The sequence below is a fragment of the Rhopilema esculentum genome, chromosome 16 (genome assembly GCF_057945365.1).
Source record: "Rhopilema esculentum isolate cy_ngs chromosome 16, ASM5794536v1, whole genome shotgun sequence".
Lineage (NCBI taxonomy): Eukaryota > Metazoa > Cnidaria > Scyphozoa > Rhizostomeae > Rhizostomatidae > Rhopilema > Rhopilema esculentum.
In genome coordinates this window covers 7272181-7287149 of record NC_142830.1, presented here as the reverse complement: position 1 = coordinate 7287149, position 14969 = coordinate 7272181, and the positions used below count along the sequence as shown (strand labels likewise).

The window sequence follows — 14969 nt, the reverse complement described above, 5'->3', positions numbered from 1 at the left end:
CCTTTTGAATCGAAATTGAAGTGGAGGCAACTCTTTGAAGAAAAGCTAGGCCGGCCAAATACGAAGAAACTGCTTTGCTTTTCAAGAGTCTTTTGCACAGGGGAAGCGTTTTCGAACATTCTCAAGTTGAAAGATGGCAGCAGAAAAAACAGAAGATGTTGAAATGCAGGGTGATGAAAACAAAGAAGTTGAGAACAAAGAAAAATCACAAGAAGAAAAAGATGCACTAACATTTGACGGTAAATGCTTTTTGAATTTGTAGTTTACCCTGTAAATCATAGAAAGAGATCTCATGACAAATTTTCTAAGCGTCTTTAAAATTTGCCTCAAAACCCGCCTTTATAGTTTGATAAAGAACCCTTTAATTTTTTAGAAATTAAAGAGCAAATATTCCAGATCGAAAAAACAGTTTCGTCCAAGGAAAACAGATATCTTCTTCGCGTCTTAAGGTCACTGAATTCAACCAGAAGAAAGTGCAATCACAATGTCCTCAGAAGACTTATCAATTTATTCTGCCTTCCAAGTAAGTGCTACATACTTTTTGTGTACGAAGAATGAGTACACTGACGGTAATATAAATAGGCTGATGATTCCTCGTTGAAATGATGAAACGCCTTCCGGGAAAAATAATAAATTGTCTTTTTTCATTGCCTTTCTAAAACATTTTTTATATATATATAAATATACATGTACATATAGACGCCTTTCCGTAACTTTTTTGCTTTGCAAGGCATGCTCGTTTCCCCGTAATTAGTATGCCTAATTCTATTGCGGCCACAAATTGATGATGACTCCAGGTTGTCAGCAGGCCAATGATCCTAAAAGCTATTGTCTCATTGCCAGAAGGGAAGGTGGCACAGCTTTTAGCAATATCGGTCAACCCTTTGTGGCATCATGTAATTTAAGATACAGATATAGTGGCAATACAAGTTTTGATTGGTAAAAATGTATTGCTATTATCAGTTTTGTCATTGTTTGTCATTGTTGTTCAAGTTACCTTCGCAAGCATACTATTTAATTAACATCCAAGCAGAATCCTAAATGCGTCCAGGAAATACCATAAAGGCACCAAAATAAAGCCACATTATCCATCTTTTATGGTTTTGACTTCAAAAAGCAAAAGCCCAGAAAGGATTTTCACAGCCAAGTTTTTCAATCTCAGGCTAATAGTTAGGCCAACTGAAAAATAACCAGCAAAAAACTAGTTAATCAAAAGAACGCAGACTATTGCACATGAAATGTAGAGGTTCTACAACAGCATCTTAAGATTACCAGCATACTTCAGGATACCTTTATCGTTTTGCATACATACTGGTATAGAGTTATCTCTTTAGACATTGACAATACATTTTCAATTTATTTATTTAGTTTTAGATATATACTTAAATATTTGGTAACAAAATTAAAAATTGAAAGTGTTGGTATTTTGCTTTTCTTTCAGCTTCAAAATCTGAATTAAATGAATTTTTGGAGAAGCCTGACCCAGAATCATCAGATAAGCCAAGACCAAAGAGCACAAAGCTAGCAAATTATACACCTATCCCAGAAGTTGATGTATTTATTCATCTGTTGGTTTTGTTACACTGTTTGGATAACAAAGTATTTGAAAAGGTAAACATTTTGTAGCAAACAATTCATATAACTTTGGATTGTAATTATATCAAGAAATTAATGCAGATTTTGTTTTTCAACTTTTGACAGATTGGAACATGTATTCCTATTCAGATTTTGATGATATTTTATGTTTTAGGCTGTTAGATGTGCTGATGCACTGACAAATAAGATAACGTCATATAACAGAAGAACTCTTGACCCATTGGCTGCTGCTTGCTTCTTTCACTACTCAAGGTCGTATGAAGCTCTTGACAGGCTGAAAGAAATAAGAGGGTATGGACATTAATAAAAAATTAATCATATAGTTAAGGAAAATAGTTGACTTCATTGCCTTCGTCACCTTCCAGCCACTAGGTTTCTTAACCTTGCTAAATATGATTTAATTTAAGCAGTATTAAGACTTTTTAAAGATTTCTTTGATTTTTCAGTTTTAGCTTATCAATGTGTTTTTAGTTATTGCTTGACTAAATAATATGGAATTTAGCCAGACTTTTATTTTGTCAAATTTAGACAAATATAGCAAACTAGCTATTTGTTATTTTTTGAAATGTGGTTATAGAGAGATGTCTAAAATTTAGTCACATTTCCCTTATTTGATGTTCACAACTAGTTGCTTTTCCTAAACTATCGATTTAAGCATGCTATAAATATCAAGTTTAATATAAAGTTTAAATGATTTATATAGGTTAACAAAAAGTTTTCTTTTAAACCTTAATACCAATATTAAAAATTCAATCCTTTTGTCTTATGTCACTGCTTTGGTACCTCTTAGGTAAAGATTATAAGGATGAATAAATATTTGGGAAAAATTAAGTCACATAAAAATTTTGTCACTAGCAAATATTTTAGTTACTTTTCCGGGTGTCTCATGATAAGGTAATGCCAATATTTATATAAAAAATCGACTTTTTTACAATCGTTGATAGTTAAGCTAGCATTATTTTATTCATGTTGAATAATATGAATATTTTGCTGTACAGAAAGTGTTTCTGTTATCTGTATCAAAATTATATATTCCTACATGGAAATATATCAACAAATATATCAGAATTTTTGTTTTTTGATTATACATTTGTAGTTCAAAAATTGTGCTATTTTTCTCTGATCAATAACAGTGACTATTGATCAATAACTAATTATTTGCAGATTTTTGCTTGGTCGTCTAAGAAACTCCACTTTACATCATGATGAAGAAGGCCAGGTATTGATTTTGTATATTTAAAAACTTGTAAACCTAATTCAAACTATGATATGACTTCTAAATAACTGCTAGAAGCAAGTTTTATCATGAATAAGGGTTTTTCTTAAAACCAACACACAAATAATAAATAAAGAAAAAAGCATTTGGTGTAGCAATGAGTCTGTATAAATGAGTAAATCATCCCACTCTCTTTTTTTACCCTGTTGAGTTTTACCAAAGCAAATTTGAGTAAAGCATCTCAAATTTTTAATAAATGAGATCATTCAAGATAGCAATGTCTTTGTATTTAGAGTTTCTAGCCCACATTATTAATTTTTTTTTTCAAAATCAATAATTCAGTAAAAATTCAGAAAATTTATTGAATGTCTAGATGCCTGTGTTTGTAAAGTGGGCACAGCATCTCATAATATGCAAGTACAAATAAGTAACTTACTGAAAGATAAAAGTCCAAGTTTATTGTACAAAATTTGTTTATAAGATCAAGCAGATCTTTAGGTCCAAGTTTTTTGTCCCCAACTGTTTTATTTTTGTATCTTTATTCAAAAAAATAAATGTTTTTCTCCATTCTAATTGTGATGCCTTGCTGACTGCACTTTTAAAAATAAGGAGTGAGTAGCCAGCTGTCAAAATTTTATTGAAATTCCATGAAAATCCTATGTTCCTAATACAGTTTATGTTGAGTAGTGTCCTGTAAAATCCTGTTCCTCAAATCCTTGTGTCAGAGAAATTTTTTGCTTTATAAATCATTAAGCTGGAAAACTTTGAGTCAAGTTTTGTTATACCCTTTATTTACCACGCTGTATAGGTAACCGTTTAAGCATTGTTTTTTTCTGTAATTAAGAACAAGAAAAGGATTTGACATCTGTTTAAGTAATCCAACATTAAAAAAATTTTCAGACAAAAACTTATTCAAAAGATACATACTGTAAAACATTTATCTGTCTTCTGACTAGAAATTGCAACAAAATGTTGCATTTGGGTTGCTTAAAAGCTTTATTTTTTTAAATGTAAAATAAATTATGCTGGTTGATTTAGTCTTTCAGATAAGTAAGTGTCTAAGGTTGTTGATTGAGACAACGGATGCGTAATTTAGAAGAAGGTATAAGAAGATATTTATCTTTTTTAGTTTTTATTTTAGGCTACTATTCTGAACTTGTTATTGAGAAATTACCTACATTACAATCTATTTGATCAGGTAGATATTTATTTTTGCTCTTCTTCTGTACATATGTATATTGTTTTCCTTACCCTATATTCTATGTCTGTTATGTGCTTACATATAATGCACATTACATTTTGATTCTTGCATGCAATCAATATCACTCTTTTCAGTAGGCTATACTAGAATTGAAATTTGCGTGAATCATACAGCACAATGTTTCTTGTCATGCTATCTGACATGCACATTGTAATTTGCATATTAATTTTTCCCAGCTCTAACTGCATTCATAAACTTGTGCTTTGTTTATTATTTAAATATGTATATATAATAACAGTGCCTATTTAAACTTTTTTATTCTATGAAAAGTCACATCTTTGATTTGTTTTGAAGGCTGATAAACTTGTCTCCAAATCAACTTTTCCTGAATCAGCATCAAACAATGAATGGGCAAGATTTCTTTATTATCTAGGTAGGTTCAGCTTGCTCTAATTGCATTTTAGGTAAGATACTGTTCAAGTATACCTTAAAGAAAGCAAACCAATTATTTAATGTAAAAAGAAATCAGATACATAAACTTTGGTAAATACTTTAGGTAATGCCATCTCTATTGATGTTTTTTTATTGTAATTTGCTTGTAGGCAAACAAAAAACAAACATACAATAGCGTGCAGATATTAAAATAGTTAATTTCCAACATATCTTAGCCTGCTTAGTGCTGATTTTTGCTATGACATCCTGAACTCCACAATCTGACCATGTGCTTGCAGCTGGAAAGCTCTAATAGAGCTGCTCTCCAATGATATTTAAATTTTAGTGAAAAAACTTTCAAATTTTGATAGGTCTTATCAAAGCTATACAGTTAGACTACAGTGAGGCAGACAAGAATCTGATGAATGCAATAAGAAAGGCTCCTCAAAGTACTGCAGTTGGTTTCAAGCAGCATGTGAGTGATTACAGTTTGCTGAATTAATTTCAACTTTAGTGCTATGGAGGACTAATTTTCCTCTGGACCCTTCTTTGCAACCTTGAATAGTCAAAGAGGAACGTTTTGCATATCTTTTTCCATGAAGCCTTTCTTAAAATAGATGATAGGGTCTCCTTTGGCTTTGCATCAATCTACAAAAAGTAAATGAGCAGAGAAGAATACCAATAAAGGACTGATGCCAGCAAATACTCTTTTCAAGAATAATTTGGTTGCAAAATATAAGTGTCGTTTGAATATTTTTTTCAGGTTCACAGACTGTCAGTGGTAGTTCAGCTGTTGTTAGGAGAAATTCCGGATATCAAAACTTTTCGAGAAGCAATTTTGAAGAAGACCTTGGCCCCATACCTGCAGCTCACTCAAGGTTTTAACTCGAATTCTTCAACTATTTCAGACCATTACTAGAAAACAAGCACTCAATTTTTATGTAATAGAATTACCTGAACCTGAGAATGATAATTTGTGAGTACAATTTAAATGCAAACTAGCAGTCGACGACGAAAACAAATGGCTGTTAAGCTCCTAGTGTCGAATTTGCGGTGAAACTGGAGCTCCGTAAGACCAATGAATACGTATTTTTGGATGGCAAGGCTAATCTATTCTCTTTCATTGTATTGTAGCTGTTAGAACTGGCGATTTAAAGCTTTTCAACAGTGTTATTGAGGAATACAAGGAAAAGTTTCATGCAGAGAAAACCTTCACGCTTATAATCAGGTATGCTAGATTAGACCAACCTTCTCCAGACCAAACTTCTCCAGACCAAACTTCTCCAGACCAAACTTCTCCAAACCAAACTTCTCCAAACCTCACGGTAGGGCTTTTTGGAGCCTAGGTTAGGAATTACCTCCCAACTTTCAGTTCTAATATATTTTTTCTGGCTAAGATTGTAGATTATATGAGGATATGAACTTTGAAACTTTTAAGGAATTGTTAAAAAATTTCGAAAAGTTCCATGTTGCCGAATGAAGTTGTCAGCTTAGTTGTCCTCAATTGTCTTGATCATGAGCACTTGTGTCATGAAACGTTACAGGTAGACTAAAATTCTCGTCCTCAATCCGATTCTGAAATGAAAATGGACAAAGAAATTTCAATTGCTTGTTGAAAAGAAGGTCATAAGTTGAAGTTGTTGGCACGCCCTTGATAACAAACGTTGTTGAACGCAAAACCAGTTATAGAGCTAAATAAATTGGAATTTTAAATTCAACGTTTCTAGATTATGATTGATTGTTCGCTGATAATTCTTATTACACCATTTCGATAAAACCTAGATCAAACTGATTTAGGCCATCATAATTTTCAATTGAAATGTTTCTTGCTTAACATAAAATGTGTGGCAAGCGTAGATAACGCTTAACGCCTGTTGACAAGCTATCTATATAAAAGCGGATTTATCTCTGCGAAATATTGGAATTTCCTTGCACAATGTGGGTTTTGTCTTTGCAGTTTGGAATGATATCCGTCAAACCTCCCAAATACAACTTGCTTCTTTTTATCGATGAGAGTCTTGGTATTTGGCTCTCATTATACCAATTTTTGATTGCTAGTTGGATTTTGGCAATCTAGAGAATACCGTCAATCCTCAAGTTAGCCCCCCCCCCAGGGGGCTTATTTGTTTTTTATATTTTTGGATGGGGGATATTCGAGGGGGGCTTATACGAAAAGGGGGGAAATTATCTGAAACATGCCACATAAAAAATCTTGAAAGAATACTCGAATAATTGCAGTTAAGAAATCACACATTTCTGATCAATGCGAACTGAATTTCTGCAGAGTTTTGAAATTTCAGTTAAGGTACTGATAACCTGATATTACCTACTAATAAAAAACTAGCAAGCCTCTAACTTTGCAAACTTGACCTTTTTATTGTAAATTTATGAAGCTAAAAGCTGTTAAAGGAGGAAACGCTTGTAAAAACTTATACCCTGGTCTTTTGAATTACTTTTTGTCAGTGAATTTAAACAATTTTTACGAAATTCTTTTTACAAAAATCAAAAGATCTATCTGGTAAAAAATTTTGTGACATTGATGTTTGAAAGTAAAACAGCGATTTATAGTGTGACGATAGTTAATCGAGCTGCGAATGTTGATTGTGTGGGTATTTGCGATAACACTGCAGCCATTTCATTGAATGCAATGTCTTATTTTCCTGCACAGGTTGCGCCACAATGTGATCAAAACTGGAATTCGAATGATCAGTCTTTCTTACTCGAGGATTTCGTTGTCGGACATAGCAAAGAAGTTGTTGCTAGACGGTGCCGAAGATGCCGAGTTTATTGTTAGCAAGGTAATGTCTTCGTTACTTGGGTTCAATCTGTTTCCAGTTCAAAAGGATAAATGTCAAATCATCAGGATTAATTTCAAGATTGCAAAAGTGGAACCAAGTAACGAAAATATGATTCAACTTTTTTCTCTTTTCTTCGAATTATCGAAATGAAGTGATAGTTATAAATGATATTTTTGTGTCTACTTGGATCTTTGCCTGAATGGTTTATTCTTGACCGTCATCATTTCAGAGCCTTAATCAAAAATTCAAATGAAGAATCCCAATTACACTTATTTACTTGAATTTCAACCCGAGGTTTCTTTATGAAATACTTGACAGCCATTTTCCAACTTTCACTACCCAGCGGACTCGAACGAAGTTAATTAGTCCTTTCCATATAGGTGATTCCTTTTCTTTCTTGCTTTTGGTTGACCGAATTGTGGCTGTCAGAGTACCACGTTGGATACAACCGCTCTGGAGGTCTCACACAATAAATTTTTAATAACTTTTTCTAGGCCATCAGAGATGGAGTCATCGAGGCAACTATTAATCACTCCGAAGGATACGTCCAATCAAAGGTTACTGTGCACTTTTTAAAACAATCCTCTTTTTCATTTTACTATGTTTTCCCTGTTGGACACGTCCTTGCAGCCAACTGCAGATCTGTTTTGTCATCAGGAACGGGTCAAACATTTACCTTCTTCTGATGTTGGTAGATTTTTCGATCGTTACCACTGTGTTCTTGAATAAGAGAGAAGTTTTCTATGGATGATATCTCGTTTCTGTCCCGTTCATACCAGACTGTTGTACAAAACTGTCTATACGGCATCCAACACTCTACAACAGACCAGTTCATAGTAATCTTATTTATAGCTTTGTATTTTTACTACGGTATTCTCTATGAACAGGAAAACATCGATGTGTACTCCACCACTGAACCTCTGAATGCCTTTCACCAGCGTGTCAGTTTCTGTCTCGATATTTACAACCAATCTATCAAGGTGAAGTTTTTTTATTTTCACGTTTATTTGATTTTTTTGATTCTATTAGCCACGATGTTGTAAAACAATAAAATACTATTTGCAGATCGATGTGTGAAAAGATAAACATGCAATATTTCTTTTGAGATGAGATTCAGAACTGATTAATGAGAATTATAGAGTCAGAGCATGGTAATTATTGACACCATCAACGAGTTGTATTGCACAAAATTTTTAAGAGCAAATTAATGTTAATAGACGGACGGAACTCGCACCGACCTTATGAGAATGGTTTTGTCCGGGACCACGTTATATAGAAAACTCCATGGACCATTAGGTATTTATATATTTTCACAAGTTTGACCACCGAATTAAACATTGTTCCCAATTTTTGATCAGTGTGTTTTTTTAAATTTCAGGCAATGCGGTACCCTCCTAAAGCGTACAACAAAAATCTTGAAACTTTGGAGGTAAAAAATGACTCTTGGATCGTTTCATTTTGGAAAAATACATTAAATTTTTCCTGAATTGTCATCTTCGATATAGCCTGTAGTTCGCCTCTTGTAAATGTTTTACCATTCCCAACTTGATCGTTGAAAAACTAGTAATAGATCTACACCAACGAAGAGCGTTGTTTGGAAAATGACCATAGTTAGTTCTCATGCTATTGAAATGTTAAATTGAAACTGACTTCCTGTAGCTAACCTCGCAGCAAACTAGAGCTTGCTGCCTACAAGTAGGGAAGAAAAAACTGCTAACATTATCTCATTGGTCTGTTGGAGCAGAACAGCGTTTTTAGGCTCACTCCCAATTTCATGTGTAAATCATATTAGGACACACATTTGGTTTCTATGTGGGGAATTATATGGGTTTAGGATGAAGAAACTTTATTTAATGTTTTTGAGGATACTACAGCAATGAATCTTAGTTTTATAAAAGTTACAACGAACTTTTAACTCGTTTCAATGTCACTTTGTGCAGGAACAAAGAGAGCGAGAGAAGCAAGATTTGGAATATGCCAAGGAAATTGCAGACGAGGAAGATGATTTTCTGTAAGCTGCAAAAGAAGATAGTTTTTGCAACTTGTCAGCATAGCTTCAATTATATGTTCTAGAAGTGTTAAGATGTTTCTGGTAGAAAGGTAGTTGTTTCTTTTCAAAACTGTGTTAGTTTTCTTTTTCGTCAACCTGCACCAAACTTAACTCCGTCCACTCTTTTGAGTTACAACCTGAACAAAATTTAATTGTTGTTCAACCTTTCTAAACGTATGGCGTTTGTATATGTGGAACAGGTTAGGAAGTTTAACTCGCTCCCTCCATCTTCAACTGTGTGATATGATTTATAAAGGCCATTTGGTCATCTCTCGGCAATTGCGAATTTTACATTTTACAGTATGAGAGGCAGTCACCATCCACGTTGCTTCCATATCTAAGCCCATCGCCGAACGTATTGTTAACCACCGAAGAAGAGTTAAAACATAATATTTGATTATAAACTTATATGTAAAAGTCACAGTAAATAACAAATAATCTAATAGAATTGAAGATTGTAAATAACCAAAGACTTAAAAAGTCCAAAAAGATATTCCAAATTGTTTATCGATTCAAAATATTTCTGCCTTTACTAATTGAAAATATTGGTAATTGAATTCTTTAATCCTTGTTTTCCGAACTCGTAGAATATCGGATTTTTAACTTTTCAAAGGTCATTCCATCCTCAGTCAGTTTGGGCTAACTTGCAGCTAGATTGCTTGTAAACTCTTTACATTCTTTGCCCATACCTCTATTCGTCCCCATTATTAATGGCGTAAATAATCCATGATCAACACTGATAAATCCGTGTCTGACCTTACCCTGGGAACCAGAGCCATTGGATTTCGAACACGTAAACCGAAGGCCAAGCAGAGACGCTCCTCCGCTTCTGCACTCCTATCTATTTTCGCTCTCGTATTTACGTGGCTCTGGTACCCAGGGTAGTCTGACCTTTGTTTTTATCCGCATTCTGTTGAAATATTAGCTCTTTGTGTTAATTTGCGAAATGCAGTTTGCCAAAGCTATAGAAACCATTTGTTTTGCTGTCGAGACGAGCTTCGCTGGTTGTGTGTGTGATGATCTAAATGGTAAGGATTTGGTTCAATTTGCGAAAGTCACCTTTTGACGTTAAAAAGAAAAAGGCTTGCGAACGGTTATGGTTAATGGAGCTATCCCCTACTTTTCTCATTATCATAGTTTGCTAATTGCTTAAATGAAAATTGACTTGCTTTTATTTCGGGCGGATGTTACGTTACTTGAGGCTGTTTTAAAAATTCATTTTAGAAAAATCATTGAAAAAATAAGGGGGGATTTTCTGACTCGGGTGTCAATGCGAGGCTAGTAAACAACAGTTTCCTAGCAACTTGTGAACCAAGTTTGCTCGTAGCAACCCGAACACAATAATCGCAGACACGAAGGGCAGGGAAATCATTGAAGAAGGACGCGAAATCTGGAGCCATGTATTTCGATGAAGAAAGCATATATAACTTAATACCAAAAGTCTCAGAACCACCACCAAAACCTCCAAAGTAAGTAAGCTTTTGTTTAGCTTTGATTTTCTTTTTTACATATAAGATATGTTTAGTGGAGTAAAAGTTGTTTTGATAATTTTTGTAGGCCTGGCCTAAACTGACTGCCTGAAGCAATCCTTCTTTCTAATAATTTTATTGAACCCAACACAATTACGCCATACACATGCTTTACTCTTATTTGTCTATCTATTAAGCATCATTTTACATTATAGAAGACTTTCCTTAAGAGCTATTTTTTATATTGCCGATATTTGCTTTAAAAGTGTTAATTTAAAATAAAGTTCTGTCTCGGTTCAGTTTCATTTATTTGAAACTTTCACATCATACAATATTCAGCATTGAAACTAAGATCTTATTCCGACAACGATAAAGATATTAAAGATAAACAACAAGTTCTCTCTTGCAGACATGTTTCAAAGTTCTCAAGCAGTGTAAAAACTGGTTACAAGAAAGATAAACAGATGAACAAAACGATGGTAATTAGCTATTCATTTGTCATGTTAGAAATAAAGCAAAAATTTCAAGATGAGATAAATTATTTTGATCAAATTGAGGAGATAAGTTTAAAAACACTAGCTACATTTACAAAGAATTACTATTCTCTTACAGTGATTGTGCATTCAATATTTTAATTATTTTGAAATTCTATAAAAAATATTAATGTATCCATATCAAACACAGCATCAAACAGAGGTTGGAATGTAATTTTATCAACATTATCTTTACCATATAGTAAATATCATAAAACATCAGAGAATATTTTTATGTACCAGAGAGCAATTACCTGATTAAGCATTCTAGCACTGAACATTTGATGCAGTACTTCCAACTGACTTTGAACATCATCAGTTACATATTTTACATCTTATTGACGGCTCATTCAATTTGACAATGCCAATAATTCACAATGCGATTTACATGGCTTTATTAATTTAAGTCCAGTTTGAAGAGCATATAATGATGTCCCAAGATGCAGACTTTGCACTAAGGGGACACGTTAACCTTTGATTTAACTATGGGTTTCAAAAAAGCTCATACCCAATGCCCCATTTTTTTAATCCCAAACTAATGTTATAAATGCAATGGAACTTACCCATGACAGTTATAGATTTTGAATATGTTTTTACATTTTTAAAATATTATATGACCATATATTTGAATATCTTATAAGAAGCTGAACCAAGCAGGATCTTTTTTGTTAAATCAGGATTGAGGATTGTGAATGCATCAAAACTGTAAGAAGAAGCAAAATTAAAGGAGGTTCCTTTCCCGAATTTCTATGCAAATATCTTTACCACATTAAAATACCATTGAAAACAATTGATTGGTTTTTAAAACTAAAAGCTTACAAAGCTGAAATTCTTCAACATCTCTACATTTCTGTCTTTGTCAATTATGCAAGACTGTTATTGAATAAATGTGTCAACCCTGCATTTTATGACAACAATCCCAAATGATAGTACACATGGCCAATTTGGATGATTTTTGTGCACCTGAGGGGGCTGTTGGCATATCCAAGATCTCAGCAAACTCAGCCATGCTATGTAAACTGGATTTAAGTTGTTTCACAATTAAATATATTGCTCTTAATTGTTTTTATATGCTTCTTGGCATGTTTATATGGTCCGAACCACATTTCTAATTTTGGTGGATATTTGCATTAGGGTCCAGCTGAAGTAAATGTCAATGAGCCAAAAAGTTTTTTGAAGAAGCATGAAAAGGAACCAAGGTTGCCAGACAGTAAGTATCGTCAGCAATTTATGATGCTTTGAAAAAACAGATCTTGGCTTTGTTGTCTTGCTTAAACTTGTCTATGTGGCTTGGTGTTTGACTACAATGATGCATGCAATTTAAATTCATGTCTCACTTGCAATTTTGATGCTTTCTTCCTGTCCTTTTATAAGCACATCTGTAGTAAGATAATGTGAAAAGAAAATGCTCTCTGGCAATTCTACATTGTTGTCTAGGTAAGATGTCATCTCATCTTCTCTAGGTTGCTAATTGTATATATGGCTCTGCTTTATCTTAAATTGTATGTCAAATTGCTTTTTTATCAGAAGTTACCTAATCTTTCCATATGCTTTTACAGAGTCATCTTTTAATTACCCCGATGAGGAAAGGAGAAAGCCCGCTGTACCAAAACATACAGAGAAGCCTGTCATGGGGTTGAAATCAAACAGAAATTTTATCACAAACAATGCAGTAGATAACATTATGTCTGTACCCAAAAAGCCAGTGGCAACTTTTGTAGACACAAGAGATGGGAAAAAGCATGAGCTTGAACCATCTGGTCTTGTTCCAAAATACATAAAGAAAAAAGAGTATGGAAAGACACCTACCTATTTGGCCAAACGTAAAGAAGATATAGAGCAAGCACAAAGAGATTATGATGAATATATCAAGGAAAGTATGAAAAGAGGTGCCATGGATTGCATATCAGATTCTGAAAGGTTTGTAACAAAATAATTTGGTTTTTATATAAATGAACTTTGCCATTAAACTGCTCAAAATAGCAATTTCTATTGTCATAATTTCAAGACTGTCAAGGATCTTATAAGATTATCAAATCTTTTGCAGCATTTATTCATTGTCACACAATCATTTCACTTCATATATTAACAGGAAATGATATTTAAACTGCAATTTATCTGAATTATCTAGTTTAATACTTTTAACAATCCAGAACATGCTATTTTACCAGCATTATATCTTGGTTTCCTCACCAACTCATGCTGTAATATAAATGGCATTTACTTACAGGCAGGCAATCATAGATGGCTTGAAGCGAAATTGGGAAGAAATTCATCATCAGTACCAGGGCTTGTCAGTTGTAACTGATACAGCTCCAAAGAAAAACAGAAAAGAGAGAATGGAAGCAGAGATGAATCAACTAGAGAGAGATATTGAACTATTAGAAAAGCATTCAAACATCTACATTGCTTCCAATCAGTTTGGTCTAGGGTTTGGTGGTTACTAAAAATATATTCTCAAAATCTCTTAAACATATTCATCCTCAATAAGTCTTTGTACAAATCTGTTTCTATTGTTTTCTGTAAATAGCTTCTTGTTTATTAAATCGGTTTTAAAAAGAAATGGAATTATTTCTGATAAGATCTAAACTGTAGGTTGACTTGAATTCTTTCAACCAGGATAATTACTATGCACGATTATAAAATTTGCTTTTTAAGTTCTATTTTAAGAGCAACACATGGTTTATTGGAAGTTTTCTGTGTAAAATTTTTTTTAAACTTTTTAATGAGACACCTTTAAAATATTCTATACTCTGTTGCAGCAAACTTTCTTGTAAAGTAAACTTAGAATTCTTGTAAAGTAAAACTCCGAATTTACTAATGCATAAGTTCTCTAGAAACACACTGTTCCATAAGAAACTTCTTATGGAGAAACTAGAGACCTTTAAATCAAATTCAAATTTGATAAACTGCGTTAGCAAACTGGGAAAATTTTCATTTAGAGAAGCATCTAACCAGATTTTGGTTACCTAGTGTTAAAAGCCTTTTCTAAGTTATCTTGAATTGTATTCAATCAGCGTTCAGTTCTTTAATAGTTTTGAAATAGTGCCCATTGTCAGTTTCATTTCAGTGTTTATTACAAAGCACGAAAACTTAAAAGTTGCCCTGAAAATATTCAGCAAAGCATAGTCTCAAGTAAACTTGACTATCAGTTTTATTTTCTCTCAATTTTAATGCCAATATAAGGTTGTTAGAATGTGCAAGCAGTGGTACACTTGTGAACTGAATTCAGGAAATTTCGGAGACAACTATAAGGTGCATGGAATACTGAAAACCTCATACAGATATCGTTAGCACATTTTGTCAGTGTGTAATCTTCTGTCAGATCAGAGGCCATCAGATTTAAAAGCATTTGTTGCAAATTCAAGCTTTCAAGAATTTGTTACTTTGTCCCTAGTGCTAAAAACTCCATAATGTTGGACGATTTGAGATTTAGAATCACCAAGCGGAAATTAGCAAACCAGGCCGAAACATCGCGCTGTAACATTGGTATTGCAAAATATCTTCTTAATGTCTTTCAGCAAACAGCTGTTTTCATTTAATTGCATGATGAGGTATATAAGTATTTTTGCATTCTGTATAGCCTGCTTGTAGACTTTACAAATAGGGGACATGTCATGCAGGCTACATTGTATCCAGCTGGTTCAAACATCTCATGTAGTTATTCAATCCTT

The 14969-nt window shown here is 33.3% G+C and overlaps 2 protein-coding genes across 2 annotated transcripts; both read left to right on the top strand.

Moving 5' to 3' along the window:
- The first annotated feature begins 23 nt into the window (after positions 1-23).
- LOC135682885 (26S proteasome non-ATPase regulatory subunit 3) lies at positions 24-9363 on the top strand. Its single transcript, XM_065197969.2, has 15 exons — positions 24-239; positions 374-523; positions 1442-1611; positions 1751-1887; positions 2761-2815; positions 3954-4010; positions 4368-4446; positions 4817-4920; positions 5209-5323; positions 5580-5673; positions 7114-7243; positions 7738-7800; positions 8131-8223; positions 8622-8672; positions 9184-9363. The coding sequence occupies exons 1-15, from the start codon at positions 134-136 to the stop codon at positions 9256-9258; spliced, it is 1479 nt and encodes a 492-aa protein (XP_065054041.2). The 5' UTR covers positions 24-133; the 3' UTR covers positions 9259-9363.
- Positions 9364-10613: 1250 nt separating this feature from the next.
- Positions 10614-13858, top strand: LOC135682895 (enkurin). Its single transcript, XM_065197980.2, has 5 exons — positions 10614-10762; positions 11172-11241; positions 12430-12505; positions 12855-13215; positions 13526-13858. Exons 1-5 carry the CDS (start codon positions 10692-10694, stop codon positions 13740-13742), a joined length of 795 nt encoding a protein of 264 aa, XP_065054052.1. The 5' UTR covers positions 10614-10691; the 3' UTR covers positions 13743-13858.
- Positions 13859-14969: the final 1111 nt, after the last annotated feature.

Coding starts and splice junctions, on each gene's coding strand:
- LOC135682885 (XM_065197969.2), top strand. CDS start 134: ATGGCAGCAGAAAAAACAGAAGATGTTGAAATGCAGGGTGATGAAAAC. Junction 240..373: donor AGATGCACTAACATTTGACG/GTAAATGCTTTT, acceptor TTAATTTTTTAG/AAATTAAAGAGCAAATATTC. Junction 524..1,441: donor CAATTTATTCTGCCTTCCAA/GTAAGTGCTACA, acceptor CTTTTCTTTCAG/CTTCAAAATCTGAATTAAAT.
- LOC135682895 (XM_065197980.2), top strand. CDS start 10,692: ATGTATTTCGATGAAGAAAGCATATATAACTTAATACCAAAAGTCTCA. Junction 10,763..11,171: donor CCACCACCAAAACCTCCAAA/GTAAGTAAGCTT, acceptor TCTCTCTTGCAG/ACATGTTTCAAAGTTCTCAA. Junction 13,216..13,525: donor TGCATATCAGATTCTGAAAG/GTTTGTAACAAA, acceptor ATTTACTTACAG/GCAGGCAATCATAGATGGCT.